We start from the raw sequence: 22947 nt of genomic DNA, 5'->3' as shown, positions 1-22947 counted from the left end.
AACACTTTTCTCTATACATATATTTATGCACTTATACACGTGTATACATATTTACACATACAAAGTTTTATATACGTGTGTGCATTTACACATGTGTGTATACACACAAGTATACAAATACATACCCTTTTCTATTTGAGATTTAAAGTCCTTCAGAACCTCATCCCAGCCTTATTACACATTACCCATATCTACACTCTTGAATGTAGACAACTGTCTTTCCTGCTGTCCCTTATATCCCACATACATCTCTGATCCCCAGCATTTAGCACAGGACCCAGAAAGCCCTTAAATACTTTTTCACTCACTCACTCACTCACTCACTCATTCATTCATTCATTCATTCATTCCATGTCATTGTACTAGCTGTTCTCCGTGCCTGGAATGCTCTCTCTCCTCGTAGGTGGGTGTATGCATGTGTGTATGTAGGTAAGAATGTAGGTATACACACATACTTTGGGGCTTCAGAGATGAGCTTGGTCATTGCCTTCTATTAGCCAGAGGATCCAGGTTATCCTGGGTAGCTCCACTCTACTTCCACAGCAGACCTGGCCAGCTTATTCCCTCTGCTTTCCTCCTGAACCCAAAGCCCAGGAGAAATGATCTTCATATCCAAGCAACCCAGGATGGCGAGAGTTTTTAAGTTCCCACCAATGTTCCTCCTGGTTGCCAAGTCCCTCGTGAGCAGCAGAAGTTCTCCCCCTCACAAGACATTTGTCCTGATCAGAAAACAGCCCTTGCCAGAAGATATAAGGGCTTCCTAGAGTAATCCTCTGTAAACTTATTCTGGGATTCAATACAAGACAGATCCATCTTGGACTTCATCCAAGGGAGTTTGGTGAAAGTAGCAGCAGGGCATGGTAATCTCCATTCTGCTCTGCCTCCTCCAACCCCCCCCCCCCATCCCAAATCCTATTATTGCTATAGCATCATATCATGCCATCGCAGAAGCAGCTTAGAGTGAGAAGGACCTTCAGTGGTCAACTGGTCCAAGTCCTACCTGACCAAGAGTTCTCTCTCCAACTCAGGAGGCAAGTGGTTCTCTGGTCTCTGAAGCCTTCTGGGGATGGGGGAATGCACTTAACTCCAGAGGCTCCCATTCCACTCCTGGAGAGCTTTATTCTTGCTTTTTCCAGAGGCAAACCTAAATAGACCTCTTTGAAATATCCACCCTCTGCCCCTAGTTCTGCCATTTGGGGCCAGGCAGAACAAAGCAAATCCCTTCAAATACCTGAAGAAAGCTATAATCCCCCTCTCCTTTCCTCCTCTTCCCAAGTCTTCTTTTCATAAGTCTAAACCTTAGTTCCTTAAACTTCTGCTCAGAGGGCATGAATTCTAGACCCTCCATCTTATCCATGGCCTTCTTAGACTGGTACCCAGTATTCCAGCTGGCCCTAAGGCCATTCTAAGGCTGAATGCCATACCTCTGATAATACCCTAAGATGGCAATAATTTTCTTGGCAGCTCTGTCAGACTCATTTGGTGGTCTACTAAAACCCCCAGATCTTTCTTAGTCAAGCTACTATCTAAACCTCCCATGCACACACATACACACATACATACCATTTGAATTTATGAATTTGAATTGTTTTTGAACCCAAATGTTCAGACTTTGTATTAGTTATTAAATTTCAAATACAGATTATTTGCTTCGACCCAGTGTTCTGGCCTCTCAGGATCTTTTGAATCCTGACTTTGTCCCTCAGGTACAGATCTGATGATCATGCCATATATCTTTATCCATGGAATGGATAAAAGTGCTAAACATTAGGCAAGCATAGATCCTTGGGGCATTCCACTGGAGACCTCCTTTCAAGCTGACAACTTGTTCATTAAGTATCAGCCAAGAAATTGGTCTCTGGAATCCTCAAAGAAGGATTTCAGCAAAACTGTGCTCAGGTCCACAAGGAGATGAAAATTCCCTCATGTTTTTGGGGGTCAGATTCTGGGTGGATATGAGGGAAGGCACCAAGAACCTCACCTCCAAAAGGTACATGACTCAGAAGGATTTCCTACTGAGAAAAGATTGTCCCAGCAGAAAATAAGGATTGTACCAATGACTTCGGCAGTTTAGAATGAAAACTGATGGGAGGAAAAGATGCCTACCTGGACTTCCCGTGTATGGTAGGCGATGATCAAACCCAGAAGGATGATGGTGGACAAACTGATAAGGCATTTCAGGGCCAAAGAAAACATGGAATCCTGAAAGGGAAAAATGAAAGAGAGAATTAGAAGATGAGAGAAGCCAGGTAAGGTGGAAGGAACAATCTTACTTTACTCCAGGATAAGAGGGGCAGGTTGGTTATTGTCCTTTGTACTTGAAGAGGATCAAAATGACATCACTGGTGGTGTCTTTTGACTTATGCATAAATTGGATTTAAGTAAGGCAGAGTTGTACAAAGTCTTCTGACTGCACACCAGGTGCCCAGAGGAGTATGATATTTCAGAAGGCTCTAAAATATAGGAATGACTTTGGAACTTTTTGAAAATAGCCTATTACTTCCTAAAACCTGCTTTCATAAGATCTTCGAATTTGAGACCCTTCGAAAAGGGTCTTACAGGCTATTAAATCTAACTCCTTTCATTTTTACAGATGAGGAAACAGAAGCATAGACAGGTTGAATAATTTTGTCAAAGTCACATAGGTAGCAAGTAGCAGAGACAGGATTTGAACTTGAGTCCTCTAAACCAAATTTCCATTATATACCACCCTGTCTTCACTTCTAACCTATGGCTCAAAGGAAAGTCTTGTGAGTAAGAAGAGCAGAGCAAAATGGGCAGCATTTGGTAGACAAGAAGATTAGAATTCTAATAGCAAAACAAACAAACAAAAAACCAGAGGCCACCTAAAGGGGGAAGTTGGACCATGTCTCCTCGTCAGCATTCTGACCTCAACTCCTTTGCTCTGGTCTTATCCACTATGTCTCTGGAGTGGGAGGTAGGGAACATCCCCTGCCCCCTGGGAACCAAAATAAAAACTCTCTCTTTTATAAACTGTCATTAATTCATTAAGATACGTAGGTGGGAAAGTGGATAAAGTGTTGGGCTTGGAGGATGGAAGATTTTGTTCCTGTTTAGTCATTTTCAGTCATGTATAACTCTTTGTGACCTCATTTGGGGTTTTCTTGGCAAAGATCCTGGAGTGGTTTGTCATTTCCTTCTTCGGTTCATATTACAGCTGAGGAAACTGAGGCAAACAGGGTTAAGTGACTTGTCCAGGGTCACCCAGCTAGTAAGTGTCTGAGGCCAAATTTGAACTCAGGAAGATTAATTTTATTGACTCTAAGCCCAGTGCTCTATCCACTGTTCCACTTAGCTGTCCCCGGAGTTCAAATCCTGCCCAAGACTACTTACCAGCTACCTGGCAAATCACTTGACCTCTCTCAGCCTCAGGTTCCCCATCTATAATAATGAGAAAAATAATAGTACCTTCCCCGCAGACTTGTAACTTCTGGAGTCAGAAAGACTTGGGTTCAAGTCCCTTCCCTGAAAGGGTCTCAGGGCTCCTTGGACCACACTTAGAGAACTGCTAACCTAGAAAACTCACACGACTTCTAAGGGGAATGAGCTGGGGAAGGATTCCAGAGATGCTAAGCTAGGAATGACCATGATTTTCTTGTTATAGGACTCTAGATGCTTCTGGGGAACTTCACTGGTTTATGGGGAGGAGTTTAGGGACATGGTTCATATTTTCCCCCTTTTCCTGTCACCACTTAAAGCCCTTTGGGGGCAAAAATTGCCTGACATTTGACTATTTCAACCTTTTCAGAAGACAGAGTAAAGAAGACATGGAGAGAGGTCATCATCTTGCCTAGCTTTTTTGTGAAATAGGGTAAAGGTTTTCTGTCAGAGCTTTTACTCCCTCTTTTTCTGACCAGGACCACAATTATCTTCTCACTTAAATGACTCCACCCTGATCAGAGACAGGGCAAATATTCTGGGTCAGTGAAGTCTCTGGGAGCATTCTTCATGCCCTAGAGATTATAATTTTGCCCGTATTCTCCATGGTATGCCATTAAAGACACACTCACACACATCATTTTTAATCCATTGAAATGACTTAAGATGATTTTAAAGCATTTTTTATTTTGAAAATAAATTTTAATATTTCAAACTGAATAATTTGTGTTCTAATGATAAAAATAATTTCTTATTAAATGCTATTAAAATAATAGATTTTAAAACATAAAATATTAAATAAAACATTTTAAAATAGTAATATAAAATATAGCATGTAATAAAAATAATAATAAACCAATACAAATATAAATAAAACAAAAGAAATAAAATATTTTAAATTAAATAATATTTAAATTAAATTATTTTATTAATTATTAAATATTAAGTAAATATTTTAAAATTTAAATTAAATCATATTTAAGTTAAATAATTTTTGAAGAACCCTTATCTTCTGTCTTAGAATCAAAATCATGTATTGGTTCCAAGGCAAAAGAGCTGTAAGGGCTAGGCAATGGGGGTTAAGTGACTTGCTCAGGGTCACACAGCTGGGAAGTGTCTGAGGTCAAATTTGAACCTAGGGCCTCCTTTCTCTAGGCCTGGCTCTCAATCCACTGAGTCACCCAGCTGCCCCCTAAATTAAATAATATTTAATAAAATACTAAAATAAAAACAATAGATTTAAATGAATTTTAAAATAAAAAAAGATGGATCAGGACAGAGGACACTGGCTTACTGAGTTCCATATCTTAACTAAACCTTGACTCTGCCCTTCCCTGACCAGCAGAGCCTGTGCATACAGTGACAGTTTAATAAGTATTATTGAATGCTGAGTGAAAGATTGAAATAGAAAGGCTTTTTGTTCGATAAAAATTAGAATTGATTTTCTGGGCTTCTTGGCAGAGCCATAACTAAAAATGTTTGTGCCTGGGGCATGGAGCAGAAATAGTGCTGGGGGCTTGAGCATGGCCCCAGACAGCGAGGAAGAAACTGCATTAACCCATAGGTGAGTGCAGAGCTTTGGGCCACTTGCTTTAGGGAAGACAGTTGCCAGAAGGTGAAGGGGTAGGAAGCAAGGAAGGGCCAGAAAAGTACTCACTTCAGCCCATTCCTGAGTAGCTTCCTATCATTCTTGCTAACAAGGTGCTGAAGGCCTTCAGGTCCTGTCCAGGCCCTCTAAATTAGGTGCCCTGGAGAGAAATCCCAGTCATCCTTCCCTAGTGAAGGCCCAGCTTCTTGATCCTTCCTGAGCTGGAAATCTGTAAATTTTTTGATGACTAGGATTGACACGGAACTAGTAGAATTCTCTGTTAAATGTCAGCTCCCCCAACAGGGTAAGCCGGGGAACATTCAAAACTGTCTTCAACTAGATCCCAACTGGGAAATAACAAATGAGCTCATAAGACTGGAAGTCATCTCAGTCATCTTCTAGTCTCTCCCCTAATCCACCAGGGAAAAGGCACTGAAACCTGCCTAGTCTTCGTTTATTCCTTCATTCCCTCAACTAACACTTAAACATAGCCTTCTACAAGTAAAAAAACACTCAGGAAAATAGAAAGATGGTTAAGATATAATGCCTATCCTAGCTGTGTGACCCTGGGCAAGTCACTTAACCCTCTTTTCCCAGCCCTTACCCCTCTTCTGTCTTGCAACCAATACAAAAAAAGATATTAAAAAAAAAAGCCTACAGACCTAGAGATGGAAGGTCCTGGGTTCAAATTTAGCTTCAGAAACTTCTTTGCTATATAATACTGAGCAAATTACTTAACCCCCATTGCCTAGCCCTTACTGCCCTTCTGCCTTGGAACTAGTATATAGAATTGGATTCCAAGAAAGAAGATAAGGGTTAAAAAAATACATCATGCCTGCTCTCAAGGAGCTTACAGTCTACTAAGAAAACTAAGATGTGTACAAATAACAATAATATAAAATAGAGTTTTCCACCAAAGGCCTCCTCCTGCACCTTGTAGCAATGTGGATCTGTAATGAGGTGCCTTGGAAAGACCCCGGTTGTATATCAGAGCTACCACCCACTCCTTTGCTGGCCACAGGATATGGCCAGGATTATCTTCCCACTTCAATGTCTCTGGTTCTCAAAGGTTAGGCCAGAGGAGTACAAGCTCTGGCTGATCCTCCCCAGTGAGAAAAACTTTGAGGCAGCCTGTATATCTGTCAAGTGAGAACCACTGGACTTAAGTCTGGAAATGCTCTTCATCACAAGGTAGGCCTCAGGGTGTTTAATTTTTCTAGGCTACAGTAACCCTAGGAAGAGGAATGGAGAAGTCTGTACTGTTAGAGGGGATAGATTCCCCATCCCTCCCTAGAATCTTCTGAATTATTGAAGGATAAAAGAGAATTTCAATGGATAAAGAGGTATGAATAAGACACCATGTGAGCTCTAAGGAGACTTACAAAAAGCCAGGTGAGAGGCCCTAAGGACCTGAAGGGTCAGGAGGGTAGCGATAGGGAACGGAAAGGGACAGATCTAAGAGAAAGGACAGAAAAACTGCATAGGAGGCAAAGGAAAGGGAGGTATCCAAGACAAACCAACACTAGTCTCATTTGGGGCCAGCATGGATAGAGAACCAGGCCTGGAGTCAGGAAGACTCATCTTCCTAAGTTCAAATCTGGCCTCAGACACTTACCAGCTATATAACCCCACGTAAGTCAATGAACCCTGTTTGTCTTCCTAAGATCAAATCTGGCCTCAAACATTGACCGGCTATGTGACCCTGGGTAAGTGTCTGAACCTCATTAGCCTCAGTTTCTTCATCTGCAAAATGAGCTGGAGAAGGAAAATGCAAGAGTGGGACGCACCTCAATAACAATAACAAGCACATTTAATAGCTCTTTTTGTTTTTTAAAACCTTACCTTCCATCTTAGAATCAATACTGTGTATTGGTTCTAAGGCAGAAGAGCAGAACTAGGCAATGGGGGTTAAGTGTCAACCTAAGGTCATAGAACTAGGAATTATCTGAGGCCAGATTTGAACCCAGGACCTCTCATCTCTAGGCCTGACTCTCTATCCACTGAGCTATCTAATTGCCCTCTCAGAGAATGTTTTGTTTTGTTTTTTCATTTAACATTTTTCACTGGTACAGCAATAAGTATTCAAAGGCAGACACATCCAGGAATTACTTCTCATTTGATTTCAATCATTTTTAAGAACAACAGAGCTCAGCACTGACCTCTTTCAGAGGAAGGCTGGCTGAATGCAGGATATGAATCCTGCTTATATCATTCCTCAGCTGTGTGGCCTTGAACAAGCCCCATTCCCCACTCTGGGCCTTAGCTGCCTCAGCTGTAAAGTGAGGGAAGTTGAACTAGCTGGCCTCTAAAGTCCCTTCCTTCTCTAGACCCAGGGATTCCACATTTCATGGGGTAATTTTGTTTTGTTCTTATCAGAGGAGGCAGGAAGTTAAGTGTGAATGAAGTGAGGAGCCCCTTGTTGGGAAAAGTCTTGGAAATTCCATTGGTCTTCCAAGGCCAGAGGTGGGGAAGGCTGGATCTCCAGTCTTCCTTCGTAATTCCATTCTGGTGGCTTGGGGACATCTTGTTCAGTCATTTCTGACACGTTGTTACCACATTTGGGATTTTCTTGGCAAAGATTCTAGAGTGGTTTTCCATTTCTGTTTCTAGCTCGTTTAACAGATGAGGAAACTGAGGCAAACAAGGTTAAGTGACTTGACCCCATTTGGAGATTTTCTTGGCAGAGATACTGTCGTGGTTTGCCATTTCCTTCTCCAGCTTGTTTGACAGCTATCCAACGCCTCTAAAGTAGATGTTAGACACTCATGAGATAGCTTCATTTTGTAGCTAAGGATACTGAGTCTCAGAAAAGTTAGGTGACTTGCCCAAGGTCACAGAATGGTAAGTCTCAGGAGCAAGACCAGAACTCATGTCTTCTCTCTCTAAATCCAAGGTCTTTCCCACTAACTCAAGAGCTCCAACCCTATTTCCTTTACCACTTAGAGCAGAGACCGACAAACAGCGATCACTTTCTAAGTGTTTGTTAACTGTCTAACATTCAGCTGTTTGGAGGCCACAGGAGATGTCATTAAGAATTTGGAGTGGCAGCCCCCAAACTGGATCTAACAAGGCACTGTCCAGATTTGACAGCTGCTGTAGAAGTAGATGGGAACCGAAGCTGGCACCCAGCCACTGACACCAGCCCACATCAGGCCATCTGTCCCTGCATCCAGGCGCCCCGAGTCCACCCGCACAGGCCTGCTGCACACCTCATTTGCCCCTCAAACAATGTGCTCTCCTCCGTTTCCTCTCGCCTCTGGGGCTTTGGCAGAAAGTGATGGACTTTGGTTTCTGATCCAACTCTATAAATTGCTGTGCCATCCAGCATCAGAGTTTACAGAGGGAAGGCTAGAATTATAATGATTACAGTAGATCTTCCCAGAGGCTCCAAAGCTTCCAATGTGTTTTATCATTTGAAAACAAAAGCGAAAAAGAGAAAAACCATCTATAACCCTTCAGAGGAACTAGATAGAAATCACAGCATTGAGCAAGGAAGGTGCCTGTACCTTCTATGAACTCCATCCACGCTTTATATTGTTGTTATTATTAGCTAGCTCTTATAGGTGCCGTAAGATCTGTAAAATGCTTTACAAATATTATCTCATTTTCTCCTCAGAACTCTGGAAGGGAGTTGCTGTTATTATCTCTATTTTATAGATGAGGAAACTGAGGCAGACAGTAGTTCAATGACTTGCTTAGGCTCACACAGCTAGTACCTCTTCATGACCCCATTGGGAGTTTTCTTGGCAAAGTGACTGGAGTGGTTTGCCATTTCCTTCTCCAATGCATTTTACAGAGGAGGAAACTGAGGCCAACAGGATTCAGTGACTTGCTCGGAGTCCCATAGTTAGGAAGTTCAGGTTCAAGGTTAGATTTGAACTCAGATCTTACTGATTTTTGCTCTAGCACTTTATCCACTGCACCACTTAGATGCCTCAGAATGCATCCCTATTAACTAGCAATGAGGGGGCAGCTGGGTGGCTCAGTGGATTGAGAGCCAGGCCCAGAGACAGGGGAGATCCTGGGCTCAAATCTGGACTCAGACACTTCCCAGCTGTGTGACCCTGGGCAAGTCATTTCACCCCCATTGCCTAGCCCTTACCACTCTTCTGCCTTGGAACCTATACACAGTATTGATTCTAAGATGGAAGGTAAGTGTTTAAAAAAAAACCCAGCAATGAGACTAGGTACACACGTGCGCACACACAGCTGCCAGTGCCTTCCCCTCCAAGATGACTTGGAATCTGCTTTATATGTATTTTGTATATACTTATGTACATTTGTGCATGTGTCTATGTTCCTTTCCTGTTAAAATGAAAGAGCTACATTTATATAATTCTTTATGATTTATGAAGTACAGATACTTATTATCTTATTTGATTCTCCCAAGCCTATGAGGTAGGTACTATTTTTATCCCCATTTTACAGATGAGAAGACTAAGGCTGAGAGAGGTTCAGTGATTTGCCCAGGGTCACATAGTATATAAGATAGGTTTTAAACTCGGGTTTTCTTGACTAGACTCTAAGCCTCAAAAGGGCAGGGACAGTCTCATTTGTATCTTGGTATTCCCGGTGCCATACATAGTGCCTGGCATGTGGCATGTGCTGAAATGATGCTTGCTTGACTAAATGACTGACTTTCTTCCTCCCTTCCCTGAGATTCAGAAGGTTTTGGGGGCCCCAAGAAAATTGTACTGCTGACAAAGGGTACCGACATCAAACAATAGCCAGAATAAAGATGCTGTGCACTCCCTGCTTTAGAATGCATCAAAGCAGTGTGTGTGTGTACGTGTGTGTGCATCCAAGACTTGGTAATTTCTTTGGTGTGGATACACTTTCCACTCAAATACTTCTTGGCTCTTTGAGAGTTGCTGTGTTGGAAAATTTATGATCTTTTGCTGCAAAGCTGTTGATAAGGGGCTTAGCTAGCCCAGACCTTAGACACTAAATCCAACACAGGGCTCATCGTCAAAGCTTCTCCTCCTTGGTTAGACCTGAAACGGCATAACTAGCTGGCATAACCCTCAGGTTCACCTCTGTGCCACAATGGGGCATCCTGGGTTATAAATTTAGAGATCACTTTTCTTATCTGCATAATGGGGATAAGGACAGCATCAGCTCACGGGCTACTGAGTCTTAAGTGAAATATCTGTAAATGCTTTGCAAATCTCAAAGCACTATATAAACACTTTTGTTATAGTTATTATTCTGAGTGCATATGAAACCACCTATTGAGTAACTGCACTTGATTCAATGTGCATGATAATAGAGGTGACACCCTTTATGTGAGAATGTATGTGTAAAAATGCATGTTTGTTTTCATGTGTGGATCTGTGGTATTTCTGTGCATTTGTGTGTGTGTGTGTGTGTGTGTGTGTGTTTGTGTGTGTGTGTGTGTAATGGCAGTTCCTTCTTGCCTTTGCATCCTCAATGCTTAGCAACCCTGCTGGGAACAGTATAATCATTTGCTAAATGCTAGTTGATTGATTGTTGTATTTGGAGGTATTGGGGCAGGTCTGTTGTGATTTCCTGAGACCAGAAATGTCCAATGGGATCAGCAGAAAAAGCCAAAAGTCAATGTTAACTCACTTTGGCATCTAATTCCCCTGCAAGATTTCCCTGCGTTCTGGTGGATACAACTTGGGAAATTGATTCTCAACTACTTTCTTTTAATAATTTAATATTTTCCCCTCAATTTCATGGGAAGACTCCAAAATTGATTGATATTCAGCATCAGCAGAATATTATGGCTCTGGAATGGATGTCCTAATTAGACACTCTTGCTAATTAATGCTATGCAAATTAAACCAGCCCCTTATTCACTGCCAAGTAGCACTGTCTTTCTCCTTGTTACTTATCTGTAATGCATGCTTCCTTTCCTCAAATCCAACCAACACTTTTGCAAATAAATGAGATCTGACATCATTTCTCTTCTTCTATCCTTTTCCCATTTTCCCTTTCTTCTCTATTCTCTATTCCTTTCTTTGGTCAACTCTCTCCAACTCTCTGTCTCTCTGTCTCCTCTGTCTCTATCTCTGTCTCTGTCTCTGTCTCTCTCTGTCTTGTCTCTGTCTCTCTGTCTCTCTCTGTCTCTCTCTCTCTCACACACACACACAACCATAGCATCAAAAATCAAGAAGGAACTTCAAATCCACCAAGTCCAACCTCTTGATTTTATTTGCAATGAGAATGAGGTCAGAGGAAGTTAAGTAACCAAGTCATACTAGTAATAATTGTCAACGGTTTTGAACCAAGGAGGAAAAGAAGGAAGAAAAGGAATAGAGGGAGGAAGAAAAGGAGAAAGAGAAGAAGAGGAGAAAGAAGAAGGAAGCAGAAGGGGAAGAGGAGGAAGAAGAGAAGGAGGAGGAGGAGGAGGAGAAGGAAGAAGGGGAGGAGGAAAAGGAGAAGGAGAAGGTGTTAGTGGTGATGATAGCTTATATTTTATAGCACTTTACATGCAATAATTCATATGATCCTCAAAGCAACCTTGTGATGGCACTTCTATCTCATTTTATGAATGAAAAAGCCAAAGCTCAGAGATGTTAAGTAACTTACCCAGGGTCATAGTAAGTATATGAGGTAAGATTAGAACCTAAATCTTCCTGAACAAAATCCTTCTGCTATGGCAAGTCCTTTCTCCACTTATTTACTAGTCCTGTATCAGTTCACCACTCTGAATCTTAGTTTCCTTTATCTGTAAAATGGGTATAAAATGTTCACACAATCTCTATCTCACAGGGCCATCATGGATAGAGTACTCTATAACTATAAAACGTTATATAATTGTGAACTATCATTAATAATAAAAGGATGGAGAACTTCTTTCCTTTAGGACATGGGGCCATTGGAGCAAGTTGCCATTCACCATATAACCAAGATAGATTTCATTCCAGGAAGACTCCAGACACAATAGAGGACAAAAAAAATAGAACCCAGAGCCCTTGGCCAAGGATACTTGCCCTTGGGCCACAAAGACAAGACAGGTGGATTTGGCAGAGGACACTTGTCTGAAGACAGTTCTGCTGGCAGCTGCCAAATATTTACAAGGTCACATCACTAGCTAAGAAGAGGATATCCTTACATCCCATTCCTGTTTGCAGCATGGTGATACCCTTCTCTACCCTTCACCCCATATCCCACCTCCACCACTGCCTTAGCTCTCATATAGTTCTCTGTTTAAATAGCCTTCTAAAATTTATCTTCTTTTTAACCTTTCCCTTCTATCTTAATATCAGTTCTAAGACAGAAGAGATACACGGGCTAGGCAATCAGGGTCAAATAACTTGCCCAAGGTCACACAGCTAACTATGTGAGTCCAAATTTGAACCCAGGTCTTCCCAACTCCAGGCCTGCTTAAATTTTTCTTCAAAGCCAAAAATGGGTGATAAAAAATGGCGGGGGAGGGGGGGGGAGTTAGCTGGCTCAATGGATTGAGAGCCAGGCCCAGAGACTGGAGGTCCTTTGTTCACATGTGGCCTTAGACACTTCCTAGCCGTGTGACCCTGGGCAAGTCCCTTAATCCTCATTGCCGAGCCCTTACTGCTCTTCTGCCTTGGAACCAATAAACAGTATTGATTCCAAGATGGAAAGTAAGGGTTTAAAGAGAAAGAAAGAGAGAGAGAGAGAGAGAGAGAGAGAGAGAGAGAGAGAGAGAGAGAGAGAGAGAGAGAGAGAGAGATACTTATAGTCATGAGAAACCTGAGTTCAAATCCCATTTCTGTTTCTTTTGACCTTTGTGACTCTGAGATTCTTTGAGTCACCCAAATCCGTTAAGTGGGATCAAACCTCACAATAGGGTTGTTGTGAGAATCCAGTGAAATGATAGCTGTAAAGAACTTTGTGAACCTTACAGTACTAGAAATACCAGCTAGTAGTAGTGGTGTGTGTGTGTGTGTGTGTGTGTGTGTGTGTGTGTGTGTGTGTGTGTGTGTATTTCTCTGTATGTCTTATCCCCCACTAGACCAGAAGCTCTGTAAGAGCAAGGATGATGCCATCTACCCTCTGTAACACTACCAATACCTACCACAGTTCTCTGCATACAATAAGTGACTTGTGGGACAGTGAGGTAGCACAGTGGATAGAGCACCAGATCTGGATTGAAAAGGATCTGGGTTCAAATCTGACCTCAGACGTTTCCTGGCTATGAGACTCTGGACAAGTCATTTAACCCCATTTACCTAACTTTACCACTCTTCAGTCTTAGAATGGATCCTAATGAAGTAAGGGTTTTTTTAAAGTTACTCAGAAATATGTGTTAAAGTGAATTTTATATTGTAGTTTGGAATACATTGTCTCTCTCCATCCTACCACCAAACCCTGGACAGCTGGTCTAGGGACATCCCAGTAGTAGTTTCCCTGTGTTGACCAGCCTCCTCTAGAACTCAAATGGCTACTGGAGATCTCTCGGACACTCACCCACATTCATTCAGTTGCCAAGTCTTGTTCATTCAACCTCTGCTGCTGCTGTTGTCATTTTTAGTCATGTCCAAAACCCATTTGGGGTTTTCTTGGAAAAAATACTGGAATGGTTTGCCACTTCCTTCTCTAGCTCATTTGACAGATGAGGAAACTGAGGGTAACAGGGTGATAAAATGCCTTGCCCAAGGTCACACAGCTAGGAAGTGTCTGAGGCCAGATTTGAACTCAGGAAGTTGAGTCTTCCTGACTTCAGAAAAGATTCTCTTAACCACTGGAACACCTAGCTGCCCCCCTACTTCTGCTGGAGCTCTCCTAGCTTAATTCCCAACTCCGACTCCCACCCCTCCCTCAGGTCCTGGCCTCTTCTTGCCTAGGGTGTTGCATTCTTCCTCCCAGCCAGTCCCCTCTCTAAACATGCTATTCAAGAATTTCTCCAAGGTAGTTGTTCTCTGATGAGGACATTCCTTTCCTTAGAAAGCCAATGTCTCATGAGAATTGCACTGTGAATAAAGAGCAGCTTCTCAGCACAAATTCTCCAGCAGTTGATATCTCCAAAGTCTTCATCATGCAGTTTTTTTAAAACCCTTACCTTCTGACTTAGTCTCAACTCTGACACAGAAGAGCAGCAAGAGCAAGGTAACTGGGGTTAAGAGACTTGCCCAGGGTCACACAGTTAAGAAGTGTCTGCAGTCACATTTGAACTCAAGTCTTCCCCCTCTCCAGGGCTGGTGATCTATCTGCTGTGCCACCTAGCTGCTACTACTAGATGTAATTGTTGATAGTAGGGAAAAAAGGGAGGTATTTGCTCATAGCTTCCATATAATTGTTGGGCTTCATAGGATCATAGATTTTAGAGCTAGAAGGAACAATAGAGGGCATTTACGCTACTAGTGTCACACTTAAATAGAAATAGGTCCCTAATGTTACATATTGATCTAGAAAACCATAAATTAACATTATCTATAGTGTATTGCATTTTTTGTTGATTTTGTAAGACAGTTCCCAGTAATATTTTAATCTAGTTTAAACTCCACCAGGAATTTTGCTGGGCTTCTTGAAGCAGGCCAAATTTAACACCTCTAATGTCATCCATTTTACAGGTATGGAAACTGAGATCCAGAAAAATTAAGTGATTTGCCTAAGGTCACACAATTAGTAAGACAGGATATGAACATAGGAGGAATGAAAATAGAAGAGGAAACAAAAGATAGAGAGGAGGGAAATGAGGATAGAAACAGAAAGAGACAGAAAGAAAAGGAAGAAAATAGAGAAGGCAGAAGATAAGTCATACAAGTAGTAAGCATCAGAGCTAGGAGTCAAACCCAGTCCCTTCAACTCTAGATCCAGCCCCCTTTCCATTATACTATGTGTGGTCTTTGCCATCATCCCAGTGCAAAATATAAGAAATTGATACAAACACTTATGTCATTGCTTTTTACAAAGCCCAAAGCTTACCCTAAATTGGACTAAAAGATAGATAGATAGACAGATAGATAGACAGACAGACAGACAGGTAGATAGATAGATAGATAGATAGATAGATAGATAGATAGATAGATAGATAGATAGATAGATGGATAGATAGATAGATAGATAGATAGATAGATAGATAGATAGATAGATAGATAGATAGACGGAGAGATAGATGGATGATAGATAGATAGATAGATAGATAGATAGATAGATAGATAGATAGATAGATAGATAGATAGATGGATAGATGAATGGACGGATGGATGGATAGATTAGATAGATAGATGATGGATGATGGATGGATAGATAGATGAATAGGCAGAATATAGACAGATAGATTAGATAGATAAATTATAGATAAATGGATAGATGGATGGACAGATGGATGGATAGATTAGATGGATAGATGATAGATGATGGATGGATAGATAGATGAATAGGCAGAATATAGACAGATTCGATAGATAAATTATAGATAAATGGATAGATAGATAGATAGATGGATGGATAGATGGATGGACAGATGGATGGATAGATAGATAGATGAATAGGCAGAATATAGACAGATTAGATAGATAAATTATAGATAAATGGATAGATAGATAGATGGATAGATGGATGGATGGATGGATGGATAGATAGATGAATAGGCAGAATATAGACAGATTAGATAGATAAATTATAGATAAATGGATAGATAGATAGATAGATAGATGGATGGATAGATGGATGGACAGATGGATGGATAGATAGATAGATGAATAGGCAGAATATAGACAGATTAGATAGATAAATTATAGATAAATGGATAGATAGATAGATAGATGGATGGATAGATGGATGGACAGATGGATGCATAGATAGATAGATGAATAGGCAGAATATAGACAGATTAGATAGATAAATTATAGATAAATGGATAGATAGATAGATGGATAGATGGATGGATGGATGGATGGATGGATGGATAGATAGATAGATGAATAGGCAGAATATAGACAGATTAGATAGATAAATGATAGATAAATGGATAGATAGATAAATAGATAGATAGATAAGATAGATTGGCAGACAGACACAGAAAGATAGATAGCTACCATCAGATAGAGACAGACAGATAGTTGGATGGGCGGACAGACAGACAGAGACAGCAGACAGACAGTAGAGAAAGACTTTATTAAGTGCTTATGTGCCAAGCATTGTACTAAGTGCTGGGAATACAAATGAAAGCAAAAAGAAAGACAGTGCTTCCCCTCAAGGAACTTGCATTCTAATAGAAGACAACCCATAAAGGGAGCTGAAAAGCAGAGGGGGTGAAAGGAGGTATCTAGGGGTAAAAGTCTGGGAATTCAAGAGTGTAACGGAGATGTAAGTGAGCAGAGCTAGCCTAGGCAACTCCTTAGAGGGAGTTCTGGGCAGGAATGCATTACTCAGAGGGGGATGCAGGGAAAGAGACCATATCAGGTTGGAGTCAGGAGACAAGAGGCTCCCCAAGGTGGAGGCATCTCAGCTCTATGCTGTCCCAGCCTCATCAAGTTGACAGGAGGGAATATAACGGATAAACATTATGGCAAAGGGAGTGATGAGTGCTTTAAATATCCTAAGACTGAGAACCAGAAACAACACTGGAGAGCACCTCATCCATGCCTTTCATTTCAGCAATGAAGAATCTGGCCCAGAGAGGCAAAGACTTTGCTGAGGTCACTCAGAAAATAAATAGCAGGAAGCCTTCAGATCTCATGAAAAGAGATGGAAGATGACTGAGGGGATTTAGGACATGGAAGCAGAAGGTGGAGGGGGAATTGGAAGATGGAGTCATCAGATGATGGACAGAAAGTGAGTCATCGCTAATAGGCAAACCTGGATTTCTAAACAAAAGCTAATGAAGTCAAGAGAGGCAGGAGAATATTTCATTATGGCTGCTCAAAATACCATTACTCACCAAAAGGAAGGGGAATATGGTGGGTAGTTTCAGGGTAACCTGCCTTTGAAGCATCACTAGAGAAAATAGTTAAGTTGGAGCTGATAGAGTAATGGATAGAATAATGAGCTTGGGGTCAAGAAGGTCTGAGTTCAAATCCAGTTTCAGACACTTACTGGCTGTGTGATCCTGGACAAGTCACTTAACCTTGTTTGTCTCAGATTTCTCATCTGCAAAATGTGAATAATAATAGCACCTGCTTTCCAGGGTTGTTGTGAGGCTCAGATGGAATAATAACTGTAAAGCACTTTGCACAGTGCCTGGCACATAGTAGGTGCTATAATGAAATGTTAGTTATGATGATAACAATGATGCTGCTGCTGCTGCTGCTGATATGTAATACAAGCAACTAGCAGGGCTGCTAAATAGCACAGTGGATAGAGTGCCAAGCCTGGAGTCAGGAGATCCTTACTAGCAGTGTGACCCTGGGTAAGTCATTTAAACTCCATTGCCTAGCCCTTAGTACTCTTCTACCTTAAGAATCCATATTTAGTATGGATTCTGAGAAAGAAAGTAAGGTGTTTTTTTTTTTTTATGCCATCAGAAGGTTCAGGAAGAAACTATTTTCCATATGGTATGGCTCTTAAGCTTGGCAATACTCTCCATGAGAGAGAGAAAAGGGTCATTCAAGAAATTCTCCTACCTAAATATGAAAATATCCCAAATTTCCTCCATCTGCCTTTGTATATTTTCCATTTTATACACTATTGTGTTCATCCCCTCCACTTTTCATCTGCTTGCCCTCATTTCCCCTCTCCTTTCCTTTGCCCAGACCATCCCCCAAACAAGAAACTCTTCTCATTTCTCTGTCATAGACTCTGTAACTTCCTCTAAAACTCAATTCAAGCACAGCCATCCAAAGAGAGCTCAATCCCCCACTTGCACCCCTAGCAGCACATGCTTCTCCTTCCAAAACTACTTGCCTTTATTTTATAATTGGGGCAGTGAGGTGGTCCAGTGGATAGACTGCTGCACCTGGAGTCAGGAAGACTTATCTTCCTGAGTTCAAATGCAATCTCAGACATGCACTAGCTGTGTGACTCTGGGCAAGTCATTTCACCTTTTCTGTTTCAGTTCCTGATCTGTAAAATAAATTGGAAAAGGAGATGCAAATAGAAGCAGCTATGTGACTCAGTGGATAAAGCGCCAGATCTGAAGGCAGGAAGTCCTGGATTTAGATCTGGTCTCAGACACTTCTTGACTATTTGATCCTGAGCAAGTTATAACCCCAACTGCCTAGTCCTTGCTGCTTGGAACTGGTTCTTAGTATTGATTCTAGAACAGAAGGAGAGAGAGAGAGAGAGACAGAGAGAGAGAGACACAGAGAGAGAGACACAGAGAGAGAGAGAGACAGAGAGAGAGAGACAGAGAGAGAGAGACAGAGAGAGAGAGAGAGAGAGAGAGAGAGAGAGAGAGAGAGAGAGAGAGAGAGAGAGAGAGAGAGAGAAGAAAATGGCAGCCACTCCAGTATCTTTGCCAAGAAAACCCCAAATGGGGTCACAAAGTCGGATGTGACTGAAACAACTAAACAACTAAAATATGTATGTTTCACTCAATAGAATGTAAGGTTTTTGAGGGTAGGAGCTGTTTTGTTCCTAACTGTGTGTTCCTGGTGCATAGACCAGTGCCAAGACACTTAAATAGATAGTTGTTTATTGATTGATTTTGTTTATCTTTCTCCATCCCCCTCCTCTCCATGTTCTTCTTCCTTTTCTTTTTTCTCTTTCCTTTCTTCCTTCCTTCCTTCCTATTTTCCTTTTCTTTCTTTTTCTCTTTCTCTTTCTTCCTCCCTTCCTCCCTCCCTTTCTTTCTTTCTTTGTTTCTTTCTTTCTTTCCTTCCTTCCTTTTTCTTTCTTTGTTTCTTCCTTCCCTTCCATCTAAGGATTAATACTGTATATTGGTTCGAAGGCAGAAGAATGGTAAGGGCTAAGCAATGATGGGTAGGTGACTTGCCTAGGGTCACACAGCTAGGAAGTGTCTGAGGCCAGATTTTAACTCAGGACCTCCTATCTCCAAAGCTGGCACTCTATCTACTGAGTTTCTTAGCAGCCCCTTCTGCTTCCTTTTCTATCCTGATGCTTCCTTTACATATATGAGATCCTTTATAAGACCATAGATTTAGGACTAGAAGGGACCTAAGACCTCAGCTAGTCCCATCCTCATTTACAGAAAAGTCTAGCACCCACGGGCACCCAGTGGCAAAGGCAGATCTCCGACCTTGCCCGGTGCCTCCCAGTTCAGCCCTCTTGCCACACTGCCTCTGCCTCCTCTTCTCTCCTCATACCTGCCTCTCCATCTTCTGGCTTCCCTTCTATTTCCATCCCCACCCCACCCCCTCCGTTCTCTGCTTCCCCTTGATCAGCTCCCCTCTGTTGTCATGGAATTTGAAGTTCAGCATGAGAGAATCCGTCCCTCCTTTCAAGGCTCCTGAAAGACACAAACAACTTCCAGCTAAGGACACGGTCTCCTTTGCTAAGGGAAGGGGCTGTGGTAGATTGTGAATTCCTAACAGCCTCTTGGCACATAAATGATATTCCCATCTCGATTCGGAAACTGGCAAAGATGGTGACGGGCTGTTAGTGGGGGCAGAGCTTCTGAGTCTCCTACCAAGTGAACCGAACCTGACCCATCTGGAAGGAGAAACGGGCCTCCAGGATCCTGCCCTCAGAAGCGGAGGATGGGGTAGGAGGGGGGCCCAAACTCTTGTGATCCTGCCCCCCATCCCACACCCCTTTATAGGAAGGCGGCACAAAGGCAGTCACTGAGGGATGCTGGTTCAGCTTGGAGCAGGGTTACATACAGCAGGCATGTGTTTCTTTACCTACTCAGAAACCACAAGGAAAAAAAGTCCAGTCCTGCCTTTTACACACACACACACACACACACACACACACACACACACACACACACACCCCTACTTGGCCTTAGAAGACAGAGCTAGACCTGTGGGCAAGAGATGTAGAGAGGCAGGTTTGAACCTCTTAAGGACCCGTGGCCCCAAATGGAGTGAGCTGCCTTAGAGGGAATGAGCTCCCCATCACTGGCTTTCTTCTAGGAGAGGGAGGAGGGCTTCCTGCCGCGGGTCCGTAGGGCTTGGACGAGATGGCCCCCGAGGTCTTTGCCAGTTCTGGGATGCTGCTTCCAAAGCCCACCCCTGTATTTGTGAATGTTTGAAATACATGCAACGAGCTTTCTGCGCAACTTGACTTGAACCACTTTGTTTTCACCCTTTCTGATCCCCCGTCCCAGATCCTACAAGGAACTGCATGAAACCACTTCTTCCGATGCAGGAGGATAAATGACCCCCAACAGACACTTAAAGCCACAAGTAAAGGCTAGAAGTGAACCCGTCCTCGACCTATTCTAGAATCTCAGCCCTGGGAGCTCAGGTAAGGATCAAGTCATACAGCTTCCTCACTTGGCAGATGAAGGGATTGAGGCATAAAGAAGTGACCTGCCTGGGGTTCAAATCCCAGCCCTAGTAGGTGTTGCCAGTAGACCACGGACATGCTACTTAACCCATCTAGTCCTCAGTTTCTTCATCTGTAAAATGGAGAGAGGAAGAGGGCAGATAGGTGGCAAAAAGTGGATAGAGTACTGGACCTGGAGTCAGGAAAACCCAAGTTCAAAACTGGCCTCAGATAATAACTGGTTGTGTGACCCCAGGCAAGTCACTTCACTCTATTTGCCTCTGTTTCCTCATCTATAAATTGTCCGGAGAAGAAAATGGCAGGATCTCTACCAAGAGAACCCCAAATGGGGTCATGAAGAGACAGACACGACTGAAATGTCCAAACCACACCAAAATGGAAAAGACTCGACTTGCTGACCTCAGGGGTCACTTCCGACTGTAAATCAATGATCTGAAATGATAAGTCATGATGTAAACTGGAAGTCATGATGTGATGCGAAGGCTAGTTGGCAGCAAAGTCAACAGGCGCTCCCGGAGCTACCACTTCAATGACCTCTAGGGATGCTGAAACCTCCAGGCAATGTCCTAAGCCTTCAGTCCTGGCTGGATGGAAACTTAAGTTCCCCAGAACAGGAGCAACAAAATGCACATACGGAGATCTGGGCCAGAGAGCTTCTGCCCTGCTCTCCTTTCTTCCATCCTTCTAGCGATCCATCCACCAGCATTTATTAAGAGTTATCTTACAGGTCAGGCACTCAAAGGCAGCACCCAGCCTGGCATCAGGAAGACTCATCTTAGTGAGGCACTTCCTTAGACCGTATGGCCCTGGACAAGTCACTGAACCTGTTTGCCTCAGTTTCCTTATCTGTGAAATGAGTCACAAAAGGAAATGGCAAACCCCTTCAGTGCCAAAATGAGTCACAAAGAATCAGACCCAACTGAAATGACTGAATGACAAACGACAACTGTGGGAATTGAGGGATGCAAAGACAAAAGGATAATCTCTACCCTTGAGAAGGAGCTTATATGGGGAGGCCAGTTTGGGGGTTCACTATGACCTGTGTGTATAAGTAAATTTGAGATGCCTACAAAACCAATATAGGATAATGAGAGATGGAACCTGAAGAAGTCTTGCAGAGGATGCAGTATGTGAGCTGAGCCTTTAAGGGAGCTAGGGGGTTCCTTGCAGTAGAGATGAAGAATGGAAGCATTCGAGGCATGGGGGTGGTCTAAGCCAGGTCGTAGACAGGGAACAGAAAGTAGGGCAGTTTGACTGGGGTACTGAATAGGCAGGGAGGGGACACAGGGAAGGGGAAAATAGGCTGGAGCCAGATTGTGAAATTTGTCTTTTATCCTGGAGACTTTAGGGAGCCAATGAAGCTTCTTGAGCAAAGAACTGACATACTTAGATTTCTACTTTATGAATGGCAGTTTGGTAGCTAAGTGGAAAGAGGAGAAATTGGATACAGGAAGAGCTGGATTTAATTAATTCATTAACTTAAAATTAATTAAAAGGCTGCTGTAGGGACAAGTAGGTAGCACAGTGGATAGGATGCCAGACCTGGAATCAGGAGGTCTCAGGTTTGAATCTGGTCTCAGACACTTTCTAGTTTTGTGACCCTGGGCAAGTCACTTAACCCCCATTACCTTGCCTTTGCCTCTCTTCTGTCTCAGAATTGATACCAAGACAGAAGTTAAGATTTTGTTTTTGTTTTTTTAAGGCTGTTGTAACGGCAAAGGCAAATGGCAAATAGTTTTAAAAGATTGTTCAATTGCAAAAATGAATAATATGGAAATAGGTATCAAGTGATAACATTTGTACAACCCAGTGGAATTGCTTGTCGGTTCTGGGAGGGGGAAGGGAAGAGGAGAGGGAAAGAAAATGAATCATGGAAACATGGGAAAATATTTTTTAAATAATAAAAATTTAAAATGCAAAAAAAGAAACTCCTGAAAAAAATAAAGTGAAAAATTGTTTCAATCTGTCCCCCCCAATATATATATATATACTTATATACTTATATATGTATATATATTCATGCCCTTCCAAAGATGGAAATCGAGTCAGAGGACCTGGGTTCCAATCTTCTCTGTCACTTACTATGGATGTGAACTTAGGTAAATCACTTAACCTATCGGGACCTCAGGTCCTTTATCTGCAAAATGAAGAGGTTGAACTAAATGGCCTCAAAGGTCAGCTCCAAATCCATGGTCCTATGAATTCTTCCAGACCCTCCATGCAAAAGTGCTGTGTTCCCTCAAATCCCTTACTTAGAAACCCAGCTCCTCTTTGGTGATAGAATTCAATGAACTTAGCTAGGAAGATCCTTCAACTACATGAGTCTGTCAGTTCCCTGTCCCCTTTCCTGATTGGTCAGACTGGCAGATCTTGCTCTGGTCACATGATCTCCCATGAGCCACTTGCAGTTCATGTGCAGATCACGCTGGGACCCTAGAGTAGACAACTTTAGTCAAAGATTGGCCACATTTTAGGCCAACCAAATCTTGAAAGAGCAAGAGCTGAGCAGAAAGGATCCCCCCCCTTCCCAAAGGCCATCATGGGTCTCTGGAGGACAGCCTTGCACCCAAACAGGAATGAGATCATTCTAAAGCCTTGGGAGGCTCTGGCACTCTCCCATCCAGTGCTCCAGTCTCCCCAGGGTGGCTCTCACTCCC

General features: G+C 42.4%; 1 protein-coding gene across 1 annotated transcript in view; it reads right to left on the bottom strand.

Moving 5' to 3' along the window:
- KCNN3 (potassium calcium-activated channel subfamily N member 3) overlaps nucleotides 1-22947 on the bottom strand; it is a 316818-nt gene that overhangs the window by 201580 nt on the left and 92291 nt on the right. The window contains exon 2 of the mRNA XM_056816328.1: nucleotides 2107-2202. Within this exon, the coding sequence (XP_056672306.1) occupies nucleotides 2107-2202 (96 nt within the window). The remainder of the gene's footprint in view (nucleotides 1-2106; nucleotides 2203-22947) is intronic.

The sequence above is a fragment of the Monodelphis domestica genome, chromosome 2 (assembly GCF_027887165.1).
Source record: "Monodelphis domestica isolate mMonDom1 chromosome 2, mMonDom1.pri, whole genome shotgun sequence".
Taxonomy (NCBI): Eukaryota; Metazoa; Chordata; class Mammalia; order Didelphimorphia; family Didelphidae; genus Monodelphis; species Monodelphis domestica.
The sequence above is the reverse complement of the archived record's forward strand: the minus strand, read 5'-3'. Positions and strand labels throughout refer to the sequence as shown.